Here is a 20491-nt window from a genome sequence, read left to right on the forward strand (position 1 = left end):
ACACGGTCCTTAATTGGGTCCCACTTAAAACCGAGTCACACCGTAAACGATTAAACCCTCACACACCTGATTCTACTTCCTACAAATGCCACAAAACCCCTCTTTTTCAAAAGATAAAAAATCATTTTTAAGTTAAATTTCAGGGATCTTTTAGGAATTTTATGGTCAGAAATTCAACTCTGACAAAATTTTCTCCTCATGTCTCAAATTATTGTTTTGTTTACTAAAAATGGTTATCATTTTATAAGTTTAAGATGCAGTTAATTATTTATTTCCAATTTCACCTTTAATACAATTTTATTATTAATGGAGGTAACACATAATAGAGTAAATATTTAATGGAGAGAGATTATTAACTTAGACATAAATGAGAGTAAAGTAGTCGAATATCCTCATAATTAATACTCTTTCCGGTCCAAAATAATTGAGGATGTTTGTCGATTTTAGTCTATTAAGTAAGGTATTTTATTCTTTTTTCAAATTTACCCTTGACACATTCTCAGTTCAATGAACAAATTTAATGCTTATTATAGTATCAAAGTCCCTCTTAATTAAGAGTATTTTAGTCAATATCTCTCTTAATTTTTAGGAGTAGTTGAATTTCTCAATCCATGTATTCAAATCTAAAACCTAAATTATATTAGACTGAACGGAGTATCATTTAAGGAGGCATGTGAAATTAAAAAAAGATACATTAGAGTCTTTGAGAGGAAGGAGTAAAGAAATATTCATCATCATGTTCATACAGCCACTAATTATTGACCCACAGGGTCCTTAATTGGGACCCACACAGAACCGAGTCACACCGTAAAGGAGTGTAAACCCTCACGCAGCTGATCCGACTTCATACAATTGGCCGGAACCCTTTCAAAAAACACAAAGCCTCTTCTTCGTCTACACTCTCCTAAAAAGCAAAAAATCCTTTTTCCTTGATTGAATTTCGAAAAATTCTGCAAAAAAAGTCAGTTGGTCCGATCAGTCATCAGATGGCGACATGGCAACCACAAGAGGAAGGGTTCAAAGAGATCTGTGGATTGTTAGAGCAACAAATGTCGCCAACTTCTGATAAGTCTCAGATTTGGCAACAACTTCAGCACTACTCTCACTTCCCTGATTTCAATAACTACCTCGCTTTTATCTTCGCTCGTGCTGAGGTAAACTTACTCATTGTTCTCATAAAATTTCTTTGATTCTTACTGAATAAATTCGATATTCCAGGGGATTGAATTTTTCTACTGAGTTGCCTTGTATGAAGCTTGAATGTAGTTCTGGTTTGGATTTTGTAGCATAGTTATCGCTATGTGCTTTCGTGAAAGCTGGATTGACTTTTCGACAATGCCTATTAAACTTTAATTGTTGCATAAGTAATTATACGGAGTTAGCAAAGGCATTCCTATGTACTCATTTCTCAATTCTTTATTGAGATATTTCTTATATGCTTACTGAATAAATTCAATTATTTAGGGGATTGAAGTTTTCTAATGTGGTTATCCCTGTATGAAGCTTGCTTGCTTGCTTGTTGAAATGGACAATGCGTTTTAAAACTTAATTGTTGCATAAGTTATACTTCCTCCCGTCTCAATTTGTTTGTTTGGTTTTGACTTGGCACAGAGCTTAAGAAAGTAAAGAAGGCTTTTGAATCTTGTGGTCATAAATTAGAGACAAATTCTTTGATGCTTACGGAATAAATTCAATTTTTTAGGGCATTGAATTTTTCTACTGAGTTGCCTTGTATGAAGCTTGAATGTAGTTCTAGTTTGGATTTTTAGCAAAGTTATCCGTATGTGCTTTCTTGATAGCTGAATTGACTTTTGGACAATGCGTATTGAACTTAATTGTTGCATAAGTTATATGTCATCTTTATGGAGTTAGCTTAGTCATCTGTATGTGCTTTCTTGATAGTTGAATTGATCTTTGGACAATGGCGATTAAACTTAAATGTTGCATTTAGTCCTAAGTCTTCGTTAGGTGAGTTCTCTCTCTCTATTTCTTTCATTCCTTGATACTCTCTCCGGTTGACTTTACTTGTTGTCCTTACTAATAGATGGTCCAGTATAGTTGTCATTTCAGAAAACTAAGATATAATTAACTGTTAGTTTCCGCCTTTACCCTTACTCAATAAATGTGGAGAGAGATTAATGTGGAGAAAAAGAGAGTGATATTGAATTGAGACCAAAGAATAAATAAGGATAAGTTAGTCAAATTACCCTTTTAGTTAATGTTTTCTCAAGGGTGCAAAAAAAAAAACTTGACAAGTAATATGGACCGGAGGGAGTATTATGTAGGAATTTAACTTTCTTGTGTCCCCAACATATTGTAGATTTCATAACAGTAAGGAGATGGCTTTGTATTGACATCTGATTTTAAGTATGGAAGGTGGTCTTTTACATATTGCTATGTGAATTGGTTTTGGCCTAAATGTGCTTGATATTTGGAAAGCTACTATTTTGTTATCTAACAATCTGGTTGGTTCGTATAACAGGGGAAGTCAGTTGACATTCGGCAAGCAGCTGGGTTGCTATTGAAAAATAACCTGAGATCTGCATTCAAAAACATGCCTCCTGCTAACCAGCAATACATAAAATCAGAATTGCTACCTTCTCTAGGGGCAGCAGATAGACACCTTAGGTCTACAGCTGGAACCATCATTAGTGTTCTTGTACAGATAGACGGAGTTGCTGGATGGCCAGAGTTGCTACAGGCACTTGTCAGCAGCTTGGATAGTAGTGACGTAAATCACGTGGAAGGAGCCATGGATGCTTTATCAAAGGTACCATTTTTCTGCTGTTTAACATGCATTTCACTTGATACTTGGTAGTATCCCACAGGATACAGAGTGTACCTTGGTGCCAATGTACAACAACAACAACAATACCCAGTGTATTCCCACAAGTGGGGTCTGGAGAGGGTGGTGTGTACGCAGCCTTACCCCTACCTTGTGAGGTAGAGAGGTTTTTTCCGATAGACCCTCGGCTCAAGTAACACATATAAAAATAGTACAGAAAGGAAATACATAGTGAGGAAGCCATGTAGAGAATACTGGAGAAGAGAACTGTAGCAACAATAATGAAACGATAACTGAAAAGGAAACAACAGGTAGTAATAAAAACCTTGGGGCTAATGTCTATGTAGCAAATTGTTGCATAACTATAATGAGAAACAATTCTTCTGTGTTGTGTTTCATTACATGAGTCCTGCAGGATTGCTAAATTCCATTTGCAGCATATGTTTTAAAGGTAATGATCTTAGTGTTACCATACATTGTTAGTCAATGTGAATGTGAAGTGGTACAGTTGTACAAATTACCACAATGGATATGTGTCACATCTGCGTTTTGTACAACTAATACTTAATTGGAACGCTGAACATCTTCAGTAATGCAGATCTGCGAGGATGTCCCACAACTGCTCGATTCTGATATTTCTGGATTATCTGAACGACCCATCACTGTTTTCCTTCCAAGGTTTCTCCAGGTTGGCTAACTCTTTCCTTATTGCTATTCACTTATTTGCCCACATTTTGATTTGGTTGCTTATTTTATCAAATAGTTTGCTGTTAATTTGTTACTCAATGCTGGATTTATAGTATCATTCTAACTTGGATCTTTCAATGGACAGCTTTTCCAGTCACCTCATGCTTCTCTCAGAAAGCTGTCGTTGAGTTCTGTGAATCAATATATAATGCTGATGCCTAAAGTGAGTACCTCTTCGGTTGACTTATCTAATTGTCTGTTGCCGTGCGCCATTTTCACCTCTTTGCTCATCTGGTTAGTTTTCTTGTTTTAGGTTTTGCAGCTATCCATGGATAAATACCTTCAAGGTTTGTTTCTTCTCGCCAATGACCCTGCTCCGGAAGTGCGGAAGCTGGTAAGTGACTGCTGTAATATCCAATCTGCATGTTTCTCTCCTCATCGGTACTGAGTTTGCTTTTATTGTAATTTCTTTGGCTTAGTACTAGACTACAAGTACATTGTGTTCTTTGTATTTCCTGCTTGCTGGGTGGTGTGACTGATGCTTACGAGCTGCAAGTTTATAGTAGAGTATGCACATAATAAAAAATACTGTTAATACTGTTTCAGCAAGATAGATTGATCTTGTAAGACTGAACTAATTCTGTCAAGAAATTTATGACTTCTAGTTCACAGATCATGTTTCTGCTGAAATTTTGACGGCTAGAAACAGTCCTTTGTAGTAGACACCTGTTAGATGGGCTGATGCTTTCTTAGGTTTTTTCCTATTCAGTTGCTTTCTGAGTTATTTAGCTTGGTCATAAGATGAAAAATTTGTATGATTATTATAACTTAGATATCTTCTGTGTTTAGCCTGTAATTTTCCATGTCAAGTATGATGGGAGTTGGACATTCAATTGTCAATAATTGACGGGGAAATGTTTTGCCAGTTGACTCGATTGTTCTGCTTATTTTATCACTTTTTTGGTTTATCACTCTTCTCTACAAATCCAATGTTTTGCAAGCATGATCACTTGCAAAGGAGGTTTTAGGACTCTTTTCCTGCAATATCAATTACGCATTTCACCATTGTAGAGAGTTATCTTCTGCTGCAACCAATTACTCAGCTTGCCTTGTTCAACAGGTTTGTTCGGCGTTTGTTCAACTAATTGAAGTTCGTCCTGCCATTTTGGAGGTGCATTTTTTTCCAATCTAAAGTGTGTCTATTCTCTTTGTCACATCTGCTTTCCTCTCACACTTGCTTTTAGGTGTGGATAACTGTTCGAGATTTACAGAAGTTTTGAAATTTTAAATAAAATAAAATAAACATTTTGAAGAAATAGGTTCGTAACCCTACCTTTTTTGCAGAGTGGTAAGTAGGTTCTTAACCTTATAATGATTTGTAATTTTTGATTGTTTGTGGTCTTATTGTTGTCTTTTCTCTTTCCTCTAAATAATTCAAGATTTCATTGACCTGCACTGAGAAGGTCTACTTATCGTATTTTGAGTTTCGGGGGTTGGTTGCTAAGTGCAGCATCACTTGTACACTGTCAATCAATTAAGCAATCAACACTTCATCATTTTCAAACTAGTTAGTGTTGGTGATATGAATCCTCCATATTAGGACACTGCGTGGAAGTTAAATTCAATGTGGAAGGTTTAACTACTGGTTCCATTTTCTTATTTCCCCTTTAAGTATTACATATATATGATATGCAGTGAGCTTTAGGAAAACTGAACAGTCTGTCGACTTTTTTTTCCCTCTGTTGCTTGAGAGGAACATAGAACATCATACTCCTATTATTTTCACATGTTCTTGATCAATTTCTGATCTTTGGCACAGCCACACTTGAGGAATGTTTTAGAATATATATTGCAAGTCAACAAGGATCCAGATGAAGAAGTGGCGCTCGAAGCTTGTGAATTTTGGTAAGTGCTCCCAATGCTTCATTTATTAATATCGATATTGCTCAGTGGCATCATAATTATGTCAAGCGTCGAAGTAAGAACATTTTGCTGGGATGCTTTAGCACCCTTTGCTTTGAGGGCAAATTATCTTTCACAATTATGTAATAGAATTTCGCTTGTTGATAAAATGAATGATGGAACATAAAGATGGCATTTTAGTTAACATGATTTGGGAAGCTTTGGTGACATGTTATGTACTTATGTTGATGATAAGATTTTATATCTAGTTTTTATAGCCTTTAGGTGCTTGGAGGCTAAAGGTGTACCTGTGGCGTACATTAGGGTGATCAAGGACATGTATGAGGGAGCCAAGACCAGGGTAAGGACAGTAGGAGGTGACTCAGAGCACTTCCCAGTTGTGACGGGGTTGCATCAAGGATCAACTCTTAGTCCTTTTTTATTCACCTTGGTGATGGATGAATTGACGCGACAAATTTAAGGTGAGGTGCCATGGTGTATGCTTTTCGCGGATGACATAGTCCTGATCAACGAGACTCGTAGCGGAGTTAACGCTAAGCTGGAGGGTTGGAGACAGACTCTGGAGTCTAATGAGTTCAAGCTAAGTAGGACCAAGACAGAGTACTTGGAGTGCAAGTTCAGTGAAGCACCTCAAGAGGCTGGCGTGGAAGTGAGGCTTGGTACCCAGGTCATCCAGAAGAAAAGTAGTTTCAAGTATCTTGGTTTTATTATACAAGGCAGTGGGGAGATTGGTGATGATGTCACACATCGTATTGGGGCAGGGTGGATGAAATGGAGGCTCGCTTCCGGAGTGCTATGTGATAAGAAGGTGCCACCACAACTTAAGGGCAAGTTCTACAAAGTGGTGGTTAGACCGACTATGTTGTATGGGGCAGAGTGTTGGCCAATTAAGATCTCTCACGTTCAAAAGATGAAAGTTGCCGAGATGAGAACATTGAGATGGATGTGTGGGCACACCAGGAGTGACAGGATTAGGAATGAGGCTATCCGGGACAAGGTGGGAGTGGCCTCAGTGGAAGACAAGATGCGGGAAGCGAGACTGAGATGGCTTGGACATGTGAAGAGGAAAGACACAGATGCCCCAGTGCGGAGGTGTGAGAGGTTGGCCATGGATGGTTTCAGAAGAGGTAGGGGCAGGCCGACGAAGTATTGGGGAGAGGTGATTAGATAGGACATGGCGCAGTTACAGCTTACCGAGGACATGACCTTAGATAGGACGGTATGGAGGACTCAGATTAGGGTAGAAGACTAGTAGATAGTATCATTTATCCTTTCATATTAGTAGTCGCACTATCGCGATATAAGTTCTTGTGCTTTGATTTCTGCTACTATCTGTTATTTTCTATACTTTGATTATCTTATTTTATCTGTGATAGCTACTGCCCCTTTGCAAACTGCTTCATCATGGCTTAGTCGCTTTCGTTATTTTCATTTCCATGTCGCTTTGAATGCGATATTTCTTGGCCTTATCTGACCTCTTTTTATGCTTTCTATTTTCGGAAACAGCCGTCCTACCTTGGTAGGAGTAAGGTCTGCGTACACTCTACCCTTCCCAGACCCCACGTTGTGGGATTTCACTGAGTTGTTGTTGTTGTATAATTGGATACAATTTCTCACTTTTTAAAGCATGCCTTGGTTTCATTTGCCTGAATGGACCAAATCCAATCTTCAAATTTATTTGCCCCAAAGCTATGCAAAATTTTAGAGCCCACATGAGCTCCCTGCATCTTCCACATAATATTATTTGGATACGCCTGTATTGTTAGAAATGTTTGCTAGCAGTGGGAGTAGGCAAAGAAGTTGGACTAGACTATCGTACTAGAGAGTCGGTAGGATATACTTGTAAAAAAGTAGTTAAATTATTGTGGGATACAAAGAGTAAATGGAAAATAAATTAGGATAGGTGGAGAGAGAACATAGCAAATTAGGATAGGTGGGGAGAGAACATAATAAATTAGGATAGGTGGAGAGAGAACATACAACAACTAAGCCTTAATATCAAGCTCACTGAGGTTGGTGATATCAACCCTTAATATAAGTTTTGCCCTATTTGGTCTCTTTTTATTCTAGTAAGGGAAAAGGTGCAAATATATCCCTCAACTTTGCGATTTAGAGCATATATACCCCCCGGTTAAAAAAGTGGTGTAAATATACCCTTGCCGTTACAAAATGGTGCAAATATATCCTTTTTGTTGACTTTTTTTTTTTTTAAAAAAAAACATTTAGTTTACTTTTTAATTAAACAAAATACCACGTGGCTTTAAAGAAAAGTCTACCATTTTTTTTGAGTAGACATATTTTTCTAAAGCCATATGATAACTTTTTTTCCTGGTTGGTCGGGCCTGGTTCGTTTAAAAAAATGTGTAGACATATTTTTTTTAAAGCCACCGAGATAATTTTTTTAAACCAACCACACCCGACCCACCAGAAAAAGATTTACCATGTGGCGTTAGAAAAATATGTCTGCTAAAAAAAATGAGTAGACATTTTTTTAAAGCCACATGGCATTTTTTTTTAAATTAAAAAATAAGCTAAATGATTTTTAGAAAAAATCCCGTTAGCGAAAAGGGTATATTTGCACTATTTTGTAACGGCAAGGATATATATACACCATTTTTTTAACGAGGGGTATATCTGCTCTAAATTGCAAAGTTGAGGGATATATACCAGGGATTCTCTAGATCTATTGCCCGTTTTACACTGTCATATAATCTCTAAGTAGTCTTGAAAGATCTTTGTCAAGCGTGGGGATTAGTGTAGTTGAGCCCATAACGACTAACCTTTATCCCAACTTGTTGGTATCGTTTATACAAGTGCTAGTTGATGAGGGTTACTCCGGAAACAAAAAAGTAAAGCCATTTTTTTTTGACATGATAAAAAGTAAAAGTCAAATTTCTCTGGGGTATTATCTCAATTCCAATAAAATGTAATCGGGCAAAGTATGACTTGGCGATCAGAAAATATATGGGTAGAAGAACTTTCCTTTGATGGAGGGGGGAAATAAATTTGTTTGTAAACCAATGAATAGGGAGTTAAAGGTATAAGGAAATACTTATTTTGGAGGGAAGGGCCAGAGGAATTGTTTTAGATATTGTGGTAGAGGGAGAATGAGTTAAATAATAGTGATTGTTTGAAGTTAGATTCGATGGCATTGTAAACCTCATCAGTTACCTTGTAATATGGAAGTGTGGCATGGAAATAATGTGAGGAATGGTCACTTTACCTTATAAAAAGGTAATAATGTGAGGAATGAAATGTGGTAGAGCCTAAAAAAGAGTTCCCCTACTAAGGATCTTTATCTTTCATTGTGTAAATTATGTAGAAAATATTATGGCACCTAAGAATCTTCTATGTCGAACTTAAGGTTGATTTGCTTAAGTTTAGTTCTAGCTGTGATATCTTCCTCTTTTTAATGGTTGGGGTTGCATTATATTTCATGAATAAATTATGTTCTTGGGTTAATTATGTCATCAACACACTCTCTATGTGTGGGCCTGAACCTTTTCATGGGCCAAGTACGTGAAAATTCTTTTTGATAACGGGTGGTGGTGAGACTTGAACACAGGACCTCTCCTTGCTTTCATATCATGTGAAAAATGGATATTGGGCCTAGCTCAACCCAAATGCTAGCTCATGGGGGGGGGGGGGGGGGGGATTGGCCAGGACTATATAAGGAGATCACAACCCATTCCTCCAACCAATGTGGGACTTGACACTCCTGGTGCCTGGGACTAGACAACTGGAGCGTGGATAACATAATACAGGGGCCCAACCTTGAGAAAAAGAACAACAAAGAGCGATAAGTCTAGCTCTAATACCATGTTGAAATCCATGACCATCTCATCGAAAAGCTTAAGCCGTTAGAGGAAACACATTTTTATTTGTTTAATTATATCTTGAATAGATATTTTGTGAATCTTCTGTTTTGAATTTATTTCACTTGTCAAATTGATTCAATGTGGGTGTCATTGACAGGTCCGCATACTGTGATGCTCAATTGCCACCTGAGAACTTGAGAGAATTCCTGCCACGGTTGATTCCAGTATGCTTTATTTATAAGCTATTTGTTTCTTCTTTTTGTTTCCAAAGCCATATGGGTATTTTGTGTCTTCTGTGAGAGAATATTCTTATGCGTAAGCGTAATGTTTCCGACACCACTTTTTAGGTTTTGCTGTCTAACATGGTTTATGCTGATGATGACGAGTCGCTTCTGGAGGCTGAGGTTTGGTGTCTGCTTCATCTTAAAATTTCGAATAAGTCTGAAATAGTTTGTTGTGATTTGCTTTGCTTAACCAACCATTATTATGTTATTACAGGAGGACGGATCTCTGCCAGATCGCGATCAGGTTTAGTCGGCATTTCTCTCTCTCTTTTTAGCTGGAAAACTAGTGCTTACCCATTTGACAACTCGGAAATAATTACATTGGAAATCATTGTGGACAGGACATCAAACCTCGATTTCATTCTTCACGTTTTCATGGTGACGAGGATGGTGAAGACGATGTATGTGGTTTACTTGTAACCAATCATTTTCTTAATTAGTGCTCAGTTTTTTAATGGACTTTGACACCTGTATTATGCTTCCTTTCCTAATTATAGGATGAAGACATCGTAAATGTGTGGAATTTACGTAAGTGCAGTGCAGCTGCTCTGGACATTCTCTCTAACGTGTTTGGTGATGATATTCTACCCACGTTGATGCCTGTTGTTCAGGTGATTTAATCTGTCTAATATTAATCCAGCTATCCTTTCCCTGCTTTCATCTGTGTGTGTGTGTGTCTGTGTTTGTAAGAAAGGAAATTCTTCACTCAGGTGTGCACATCCTTATGTTGATTTGTATTAATTCCAAGAAATTGGTCAAGAATCTAGGTTTTATATGTCAATATTCTATAGATAAATGATGATGGTGAAAATAGTAATAGTTGAATTTAAAATAGAAGGGAAGAAGTAATTGTCATTTATGGTGTATATTACCTGTTCTTATCATATTCGTGGTTGCTAGCTATGACAATGGCAGAACTCTTCACTCTAAGCTGTAATTCTCTCAGAGGATCAGTATTGCATGAATCTGATGAACTAAAGTTTTATCATCTTGGAAGAAATGCTGATCATACTAGTGAATAAAGGAAACAAGAGAAAACTAGGAACTGAAGTAATTGTCCTTCTACCTTTTGTGTTAGTAGTTTGCCATAAATGGATCTGATATGCAGCAACTTTCTTGTATCTGGACAGGCTAAATTGTCAACTACGAATGATGAAGGCTGGAAGGAAAGAGAAGCAGCTGTGCTAGTTCTGGGTGCTATAGCTGAGGGCTGCATAAATGGACTTTTTCCTCATTTATCGGAGGTAATCCTATTATTGACAAGCTTCCTAAAGAAAAATTTCATGTTAATGGAGGAGTTTGTGCATAAAATGTATGAAAAGTTTGTCTTTTGAGTGAACCGCCACATCATGTCTTTCTTTGCAATTTTACTGTAATTGAGCGTACCGGTTTATTATTGGAAATAAGTAATAGATATTATTTCTTTTTCCCATTCAGATCATTAGCTTTCTCATCCCGCTTTTAGATGACAAGTTTCCTCTAATTCGAAGCATTTCTTGTTGGACGCTGTCCCGCTTCAGCAAATATATTGTTCAGGTTGGTAATTCATGCTCCTTCTCTAGCTCAAAGCTACATTATCATAATTGTGATTGTACTGGCTGTCATATTTGTATAAAGTCTAGCAATCCTACACCAACCCTTCTTGGGTCAAAATTTCCAGAATGCTATGGTATGTTCTAGTTTCAGGGTTTATTGCTGTTCCGCTGAAGTAGACATAGTTGTAGGAATGTTTTGATATTTCAGTTGTAATAGAGCATGGATATAGCTATATTAACAAGCTCGAAAGTAGTTTTCGGCCGTGAGCTATGCCTGGTGGCAGGGGTATGGTTGTTGCTTCTGTTGTTGACACATCTGCATGTGTTGATCTTAGAGATTCAGATGAACTGGTTCAATGTGATCTTGCATATCTGACTAATATGGATGCCGTAATATACTAATATCGAATGTTATATTAATTGGTGTGCTTTTTTAATTATCAAATAATGATCATATATATGTAATTTTATATGTTAGTTTGCTGAAGTTGTCTTGCACCAGTTCCCATTTAGAAAAAATTTATCCTGCATTACTTCTCTTGTCCGACTGTTGAAGTTCTATCTGCTGTTTTAGTTCTTTTTCCTTTTTGTTATTTATAGTTCCTTTGTTTGCCTGAAATTAAGTCTTTTTTTGTTGTGATATGTTGATGTCACTAGATAATTTCTAAGTCTTCCGGCTGTTTGTTTGACTTCTTTTAGGGTACTGATCATCAAGAAGGCCGTGAACAATTCAACAAGATTTTAATGGGTCTTCTCCGGAGAGTATTGGATGATAATAAACGAGTGCAAGAAGCTGCTTGTTCAGCCTTTGCTACTCTTGAAGAGGTCAGTGATAAGCTGTTTGTAATATTCTAGTTCTGCTTCGTGTATACCTAATTGATGGTTTACTTTACAGGAGGCTGCAGAAGAGCTAGCACCATGCTTGGAAATCATTCTGCAACACTTGATGTGTGCTTTCGGGAAATACCAGGTCCTTTTGTCTTCTGTATATTGGTGACACCATTTTTTCTTTCTGTTTGCTAACAGTGTCTGACCTTTTATGTGTTAATAGAGACGGAACCTTAGAATCGTGTATGATGCGATTGGAACATTGGCAGATGCAGTTGGAGGGGAACTCAATCAGGTAGATTTGATCATGTACTCACTCTTTCTGTTTTATTTTACATGTTAACCGTTACTACTTTTATTTTATGATTTCAAGTTATGTTTACGGAAATTTAGAAGGCTTGTGATATCTAATTTTTGCCTTTTAATTCTTTTGCTGGTTATTACAGCCCAAGTATCTTGAGATTTTAATGCCCCCATTAATTGGGAAGTGGCAGCAACTCACAAATTCAGACAAGGATCTTTTCCCACTTCTGGAGTGTTTTACTTCAATAGCTCAGGTTGATTTTCTTATTTGAAAAAAGGTCGTACATGGTATTTATGGTTGTTAGTATGAAGAATTTTTGCATGACTATCTTGACTTATTGGTATTTGTGAGCCTTTGGTTTGATGTTTCTGCATCTTATGGTTTCTGCACGGTAATAATAGATGCATTAGTTTGTCATTTGTCTTTTTTTTTTTCTGTTTTGGTTTTGAGGGGTCGGTTGGTTGGTTGAGTTCTGACTTTTAAGTATAATGGTCATCTAGTAGACATTTGGTTCATCCTATGTTGACGAGCTGCAAACTATTTGAGCAGTGGATCTCTTGCATCTCTGATTTACACCGGCTATTCTAGCTTTAAAAATTTTAAAACATTTGGTTTTGACTGCAGTATTTTTTGTCAATGGTGCTGTTGGAATATCATAAAATTCAACAACAATAACGTGCCCAGTATAGTCCCTACTCCCACAAGTGGGGTCTGGGGAAGGTCAGTACGTAGACCTTACCCCTACCCTTGTGGGGTAGAGAGGCTGTTTCCGATAGATACCATAAACTTCAGGGATATAAAAAGGGAGAGGGGGTGAGGTACATGAAGAATCTGTTTGACAAAATTGGAGGTTTACGTACTATTTATATGGCCAGGTGGCAGGATCTTTATCAATCTGGTTACTTCCTCACGAAACTAAGCTTGATACTTCTTAGCTTTTCATTATTTGGCGGAGAACCCCTCCCTGTTTGGTCCTGAATCTGGTCCATACCTTCAATTTCTTGACGAATACCTTATGTTTCATTTTAAATATGGGTAGTACTGTATGTGACCATTTTTATTTGTACTGGATAGATGTTTATTGTTGAAAAAAATTAGATATGCAATTACTGCAGAAATGAGCCTCATAGAACTGTATATTGTAGATAACCATTCTCTTATTTCAGGCTTTGGGTACTGGATTTGCACAATTTGCTCCACCGGTATTCCAGAGGTGCATTACCATCATCCAGTCACAACAATTGGCAAAGGTATTATATGATACTGTACTGCTTCTGACTCTGATCTGAGACCTTCGTTTCTTTTCATTTTTATCCTTGTTATGTGTGCGTGTGTTTGCGCACGCACTTGTAGAGGCCAATACTTTATAATAAAGACAACTTTGCACTGTTGATTAAATGTTCTAAGTCTTCTCCCAGTCACCTACGAGAGCCTTGGTGGGTGCCGTCCTTGGAAGTCAGGACTGTAGTTTTGTAATCTTCTTGATTTTGTTGTTGCTTTTGCTTTTTACCTCTCTATCTCTGTAATAAATCTATTGTGTTTGTATTTTTGAATATGGGTATCCTCTTCTTAAGTCTTCTATTTAGTTTACAATAATATGTTATAGTGGTAATTTTCCGAATTTGGGGTGTCGCCTTTCAATTCTTAATAGAGCATATATATGCATTTTATGGTGACAGTAGTGGGTAGGTTGAACCCTTCCCATTGCAAGATCAGTTGCATGCTTTTTTTATTTTATTTTATTTTTTTAATCCCCTTTTAATATGCTCTCTTCTCTGTCTACTTTTACTGAGAGTCTGATTGCAGGTTGATCCCGTTTCAGCTGGATTTCAATATGACCGAGAATTCATTGTTTGTTCCTTGGACCTGCTGTCTGGACTTGCTGAAGGTCTTGGTAGTGGTGTCGAGAGTTTGGTAATTCCTTTTCATCCAAAATGATGCATGCTTTGAGTTTCAAGTTGCTTTTCTCTTCTTTCTTTCCAGTCACCAGACATCACAATGTTGATGTTTCATGCTTTGTTTTCTGTCTTTGATAGAGTACTTTCAGTATTGTGATATCAAGCTGCATGGGCAATTTTACTTTATGCTTCAATATGGACTTAATTTCTGTAGGTTTCACAAAGTAATCTAAGGGATTTGTTACTGCAATGTTGCTTGGATGATGCACCTGATGTGCGGCAGAGTGCTTTTGCTTTGCTTGGTGATCTTGCAAGGGTAAGTTTATATGTAACCTTCGAGCTTAACCCACTTCATAGGCTTCAGGTTGTGTGTGAGTTTCTTTAGTACTGGTCCTAATAGGGTCATCGGTGTGATATCTGTTGAGAAAAATGAATGCCTTCTTTTTTTCGTTGCTAACATACTTTTGCTTGTTGCGTTTAGGTTTGTCCCGTTCATTTGCGACCTCGGTTGGTTGAATTTCTTGATGCTGCCACTAAGCAACTGGTATGGACTACTGTTCTCTTTTTTAACGTGTTTCCAGCTCTTTGATTCCCCGTCGTTTACTTGAGAGATGCTCTTACAGAACACTTCCAAGCTGAAGGAAACCATCTCTGTGGCCAACAATGCATGTTGGGCAATTGGAGAATTAGCAATCAAGGTAAATTTGACAGATTTGTTGCTTTCTGAGATCATTTGATCAGGATTAGCTGAAGTAATTGAATGTAAGTTAGGATGTAGTCATACATGAAAACATCCACTATTTATCAAAATAAAGGGAAATTTAAGGAAGCAAAACACAACGAAGAACCTTTTTGTGTTTCGTAATCCCAGTTTCATATCTGATTATTGATATTTTCCCTGTTTGCAGAATTGTTCTAGTGTCAGAAAGCATATGTTCTCTCATGGTCTTGTGACTAAAATCACGTGGGTAGATAATTCAATTGAAAAGATCGTCTTTTTAGTCAAGTAACAATAATTTTATTGAAATGGGAATAAACCAGTATACAAGAAATATATCAAAAACAAAGAGCCTATTAAATTACTGATTCAATCAAAAACAGAGAGCCTATACAAAAATGCTATTATCTAGAAGACTTGTCCTAGGCGCCAGCCTGTGGAGGCTGCACTGCAGATTCGGTGTGGCGGCGGTGGCTGATACGGTGTGGACGGCTGGTTAGGTTCCATCATACAAGCAGCCTCACCCTTTTCTCCTTGTTCCTCTGGTGTGGCATCTCAACCGTCGTTTTATTCTCGCTCATCATTAGGATATATTGGAGTAGATCACCCATTTCCATCCTCAGGCAGTAAGTACAGAAATCTTCCTGCCGCTCCATCAAACAACGTCATTAGGACAATCTTGCACGCAGACTATCTGACATAATCAAACACGGGAAAAACTTGCTTACCTTGTTATGTCTGGCAGATTTGATCATCTGATGATTGATCACAAAACCAACGTCAATCGGCATCCCACTACTTTTCGTGTAACAGATTAGATACAAAACGAAGGTTATATTCATATCATGTCTTCTCGGCATCAGCCGCTAGTGCATCACCGGCAACCTTTGTAGAGCTCTAGCTGCAAGTACTTCCTGCGGAGGTTGCCATGTTCAAAGTCAACAGTGGTCTTCCATAGTTAGCGTATGAGGTATCCTAGGTTGACCCAAGATCTCATGCACTCTATAATATCTGGATTGCGCTAGAACTCGCTTTTAAACAGATTCTCTGGCACGTCCAGCTAGTCATTTATCCCTTCATGACCTGTGTTAACCTACTCTGTGCGAACATAAACTCTGGCTCCCTTCTGATTACACGCGTTCAGTTAGAATTCATGAAAAAGGCATCAATTATATTCATTAGGAACCTTGCCAAACCAGGTCTAGCCATGGTGAATAACCTGGTTTTGGTACATAAGAGGCTGGTGAACTCTCAATTCTTCCAATCAATCCAGCCTTTTGGCGAAAGGTTTCTTCTTCCTCAGCCCCTCTTCATAGGTCTCCTCAGCTCTCTCAGTATAGCACCTTGTCCAATCAAACCAATGGAGGGATCCAAGGCTGTGTGGTGGAGACTGCACTCAATCTTCAATCTTGACATGGTGATAATCAGAAACAAATCCTAGCATAGAACGTACGCACATTCGGTCACTTTCATCTATGATTCATGGGCTGAAGCAGCATCATCCGACATCGCCTCGTTGGGAATTTTCACAATATATATGTAGAAAATTATTAATATGTGAAAACAAATGAGTATAGATAGGAAAAAGTGACACCAGTTACAATACTCCATTTATTATTGTTTGAGCCTTTTTTAACTTTTGTTTATAAAATACAGAGGCAAAGAGGGTGCAAAACACAGACTTTCCCCTATGGTAAGAAACCTACAAACCAATAGGCTAGAGGATATTTTTGTGGCAGGCTGAACGATAATTAATAGTACTATATTGATCTAACATTCATATTATATTCAAATTTTGACGCCGCTTGTGATAAATCTAGCATACTCCACTGGATACGAAATTGCTAGGTTATACTAAAAACTCAAAGCTAGTTCATGTAGGCAATTTTAATAAAGACATAAAGACCTAGGGTGGTGCATTCCTTCAAATAATTGGTGTTGGTGGAGGTGTAACCATGCAACTTGAGAACACAAACAAAACCCTCAACAGCATCTGACACATCTTTTCAGCATAATCATTACCCATGTGAATGGGGTTACTAAACAAACAATCTCCCACAGAATAGTTTACGGGTGCAAATCCAAGTAAACAGGGTCTTGTTGAATTTGCCACTGCTGCATACTGGTTATCATCTGACATTGATTCTTATCGTTGATAATGATGTAAGTTGTAAATATATCTTTGAGATTGCAAAATCACATATGTCGATTGCACTGAGCTTTTTGCCTGAGTATTTAAGGTGCAGGTGCTCTTCTTTCGACTGTGTTTGTGCTCCTTGTTTCGTGTCCACTTAATTGCCAATAGATAATATGATTTTTCTGTTGTCTTGTTTTATGGACCACAAGTGCGATGTTAAACTTCATAATTTCAGGTCCAGAAAGAGATAGCTCCGGTAGTCCTGACTGTGGTCTCATGCTTAGTACCAATCCTTCAACATGCTGAGGTAATTATTTGTTTCGTATCTAAGATTAAAATATTTGATGGTTGGTTGGTTGATCCTGTTGTTTGTATATGCATAAATTGCATGTATGTTGTGCCTAAGTTTGTGTGTTTGTTTTGTCATACTCATTTTATATTTGATTATGAGAAGGGTCTCAACAAGTCGCTGATAGAGAACAGTGCAATCACCCTCGGAAGACTTGCATGGGTTTGTCCGGAGCTTGTGTCACCACATATGGAGCATTTTCTGCAACCATGGTGTTTTGCTCTGTCTATGTAAGTTAACTCCAACTGCAATTGTTCCACTCGTTTGTGACTGGTGGTTCTACATGCTCATGCATTGAAAACTTTAGAACTGTAGGCTTTTTGCATGAAACAGAGAGTAATGTGGTCATGCTGTGACCGAGTTTGTCTAAAGTATGTTATTTTGGCTTACTCTTCTCCATATGTTTGATGATGCTTGAAATACCTCCATGTTAGCGCAGTAACATTGTTAATCTGAAGTTGTGGGTTGCTAATTCCTGAGAGACATGCTTTAGCAATTTTTTTTGTTAACTTTGCGAACACACCAAAGTTATACTCATTCCGGTCCTTTTTATGTGTCATTTTAGCCAAAAGAATTTTGTCCAAAATATTCCAAGAAGGCCATATAATCATTAATTAGCCATTTAAGAAAAAATTAAGGATAATTTAGCCAAATTATAGTATAACACTTATGATTCATGCTATTAAATCATTTTCTTAATGGGTGTGTCAAAGCCTTAATTGACAGATAAGGACCAGACAGTATTGTTTTGATGATTGATACCACCTGGAAAGTAAGAATGTTTTCTTTGAAGCCGTGGTATGCCTGTGTGTTTTATTATTCTGTAATGAGAATGGACTTGCCTTGAGAAAACGTTCCCATTGACCGGATAGAGTATTATTTTGATGATCGATACCGCAAGGAAATTCCTTCTCAAGGCATCCAACTTCTCAATAACACTTTTGCTGCAATACTAGTACACTAACTTGTCAAGCTTGTCTGATAAGAAAAAAAACTTGCTTTCACAATTTGAAGCTAGTGATCTTGTCTTCTCCTTTTCCAATTCATAGAACTGAAAATGTGACAAAGAACTCTGATTGGTAACCTACCCATTCCTGACTCTCCTCTTGCATCTATCATTGTTGTCGTGTTAGTCTTGGGGTTTTCACATCAAATATTGATTTCAGCATATTACAGTGCACAAAATGCCTCGTTGATGACCTCCCATTTGTGCTCACTTTGTGGCAGGATACGTGATGATATTGAGAAGGAGGATGCATTTCGTGGTTTATGTGCAATGGTAGTTTTGTCTTCTGATATTGCCTCTTCGGTTCAGATAACAATGAGCTGAATAATGCTAAATTATTATAAATTTCCTATTATTGAAAGCTTCAAATTTCTGTCCGTTTGTCCTCCAACTGGACCACTTATAGATGGTGACATTCTAGAACCCGAATTAACTTAGAAAAGTACTCATGATCTTGTACCAACCTAGAATTTTTGTACTAGAAGTGCTATACTTCTTACTATAAAAATGCAAGAAGTTGTCATAAGTTGGAAACCAGTAATTTTTTCTTTCTAAAAAACCTGTTAAAAATTATTATCTAACTGCAGGAGTGCCTTAACTTGGTTTCAAATTTTTTCAGGTTAAGGCAAATCCATCAGGTGCATTAAATTCACTCGTCTTTATTTGCAAAGCCATTGCAAGTTGGCATGTAAGCTTTCTGTATTATCAGTTTCTGTATTTTCAACAGTGGAGAAATTCAGAGAATTTTTTCTTTGTTATCCTCATGTTGTGATGCTTCTCAGGAGATAAGAAGTGAAGATCTACGAAATGAAATCTGCTTGGTTTTGCAAGGATATAAGCAAGTAAGCATTGCCTGATACTATAGTTCTTTCATCTGCTATAGACGGGTATCTTTTCATGATGTCTTTCTGAATTTTTCTCGCTAATTTGTGAATGGGTTTTCCTTTGTAGCAAGGAAAACAATTACAGAGAGTAATTCTTCTACACATTCTTTGTTTCTTTTTCTTCCTCTTTCTTTACTTTTGAAGTTGCTTCCTCCCAAAACATCTGGAGATTTTTAGGGTGTTTTGACCGACGTATTTGCGCTTATGTTTCCACTAGTTTAACATCTGGTTTAGTGAAATTATCCTTTTACCCTTTCATGTATTGTCTTTTAGTTTCATCTGGAGATGAACCAGGTGAAGAAATGGGAAATAAAGAAGACTAATCTCATTTTTCACATTAGCTGTCAGTGATAAAGTATTTGGGGTATAAAGATGTCCAGTGTATTATTCTGAGCTTGGGAATATTTTGTCAGATGCTCAAGGATGGTGCTTGGGAACAGTTCATGTCAGCTTTGGAGCCCTCAGTGAAGGACAAGTTGTCGAAGTATCAAGTTTAATTAATTAGTGGCGGTGAACGTCTTCCAAGTTTCAGTGCATGTTGTCATCTCGGCTGTATGACACTTCACATCTATGGATATATTGGCTTTGTGTTGGTGTCAATCTTAACATTGTCAGATTGTTATTGTTGCCATGCATATTGAGCAAACACAGTGTCTTGGGTTCAATTTCCTCCAGGGAACATTCTCATTGAAGATTGAAGCCTGCCTTTTATATTCTTCCAAAGCTTCACATGGGCTGCTGGTTTTGGGCACACCAGTTTACTGGAAATTTGGAGCTGAGGTTTGACAAATTTAGTGTACAGGTGTGCTATGCAACAATTATATTTTGATTTTGTCGGTGTCTGTCCTGAAGGGGCGATCCTAAAGTCTTAGATAATTGGGTGTGACAATTTCATTTTGGGTCAACGAGCAACTTTTCCCGATTTTATCTTTCCATTATAAGGTCCCATTGGTTGGTTTAAGACTACGATATCATAGCTAGATGTCTCAGAATTTGTTGATCCACCTTTTCGCCTGGAGGTTAGGAAGAGTTGGTCCATTGGGAGGTCGAATGATCTCGATGGTGGACGAGAGAAATAATTGTTGTCTGTACTTTGTGGTTTATTGTTCGAGGGGTTTAAATCATATGTATCATTTAAAAGAAAATATTAAATCATTTTTATCTTGCTTTAATTTTTTCAGTTCCCCATCTATAGGAAGATGAAAATATTTGATAGTTATAATTCGAAAAGAAATGCGAAAGTGACATTGTATCCTAAGATGCTGTATTGAAGATTCTGTGTGTTAATTTTCAAGTGTATTTTGTTTGAGAATTGCTGCATTGATTCTAATGTCT

General features: G+C 37.4%; 1 protein-coding gene across 2 annotated transcripts; it reads left to right on the forward strand.

Annotated features, from left to right (window-relative positions):
• Positions 1-823: 823 nt before the first annotated feature.
• On the forward strand, positions 824-20468 carry LOC132599352 (transportin-1). Of its 2 annotated transcripts, XR_009566808.1 has the most exons (30): positions 824-1154; positions 2483-2770; positions 3384-3473; positions 3618-3695; positions 3786-3866; positions 4593-4643; positions 5292-5377; positions 9371-9437; positions 9561-9617; positions 9712-9741; positions 9839-9898; positions 9995-10108; positions 10628-10741; positions 10935-11033; positions 11732-11857; positions 11928-12002; positions 12084-12155; positions 12307-12417; positions 13331-13414; positions 13971-14078; positions 14277-14378; positions 14544-14606; positions 14686-14760; positions 17153-17224; positions 17372-17496; positions 18494-18545; positions 18892-18960; positions 19055-19114; positions 19570-19708; positions 19832-20468. XR_009566808.1 is itself a non-coding variant. In XM_060312680.1 (29 exons), the coding sequence occupies exons 1-29, from the start codon at positions 987-989 to the stop codon at positions 19651-19653; spliced, it is 2661 nt and encodes an 886-aa protein (XP_060168663.1). In that variant the 5' UTR covers positions 824-986; the 3' UTR covers positions 19654-20468. The 2 variants fall into 2 exon arrangements, 1 of the variants encoding a protein (XP_060168663.1); XM_060312680.1 differs by having other exon boundaries at positions 19570-20468.
• Positions 20469-20491: the final 23 nt, after the last annotated feature.

Source organism: Lycium barbarum, chromosome 6 (genome assembly GCF_019175385.1).
Source record: "Lycium barbarum isolate Lr01 chromosome 6, ASM1917538v2, whole genome shotgun sequence".
Classification (NCBI taxonomy): Eukaryota; Viridiplantae; Streptophyta; class Magnoliopsida; order Solanales; family Solanaceae; genus Lycium; species Lycium barbarum.

Excerpts from the sequence above, each read along its gene's own strand:
- LOC132599352 (XM_060312680.1), top strand. The coding sequence starts at position 987 with ATGGCGACATGGCAACCACAAGAGGAAGGGTTCAAAGAGATCTGTGGA. Across the intron at positions 11,858-11,927 it reads CCTTTGCTACTCTTGAAGAG|GAGGCTGCAGAAGAGCTAGC; the intron begins GTCAGTGATAAG and ends TTTACTTTACAG. Across the intron at positions 14,379-14,543 it reads TGCTTGGTGATCTTGCAAGG|GTTTGTCCCGTTCATTTGCG; the intron begins GTAAGTTTATAT and ends TGTTGCGTTTAG.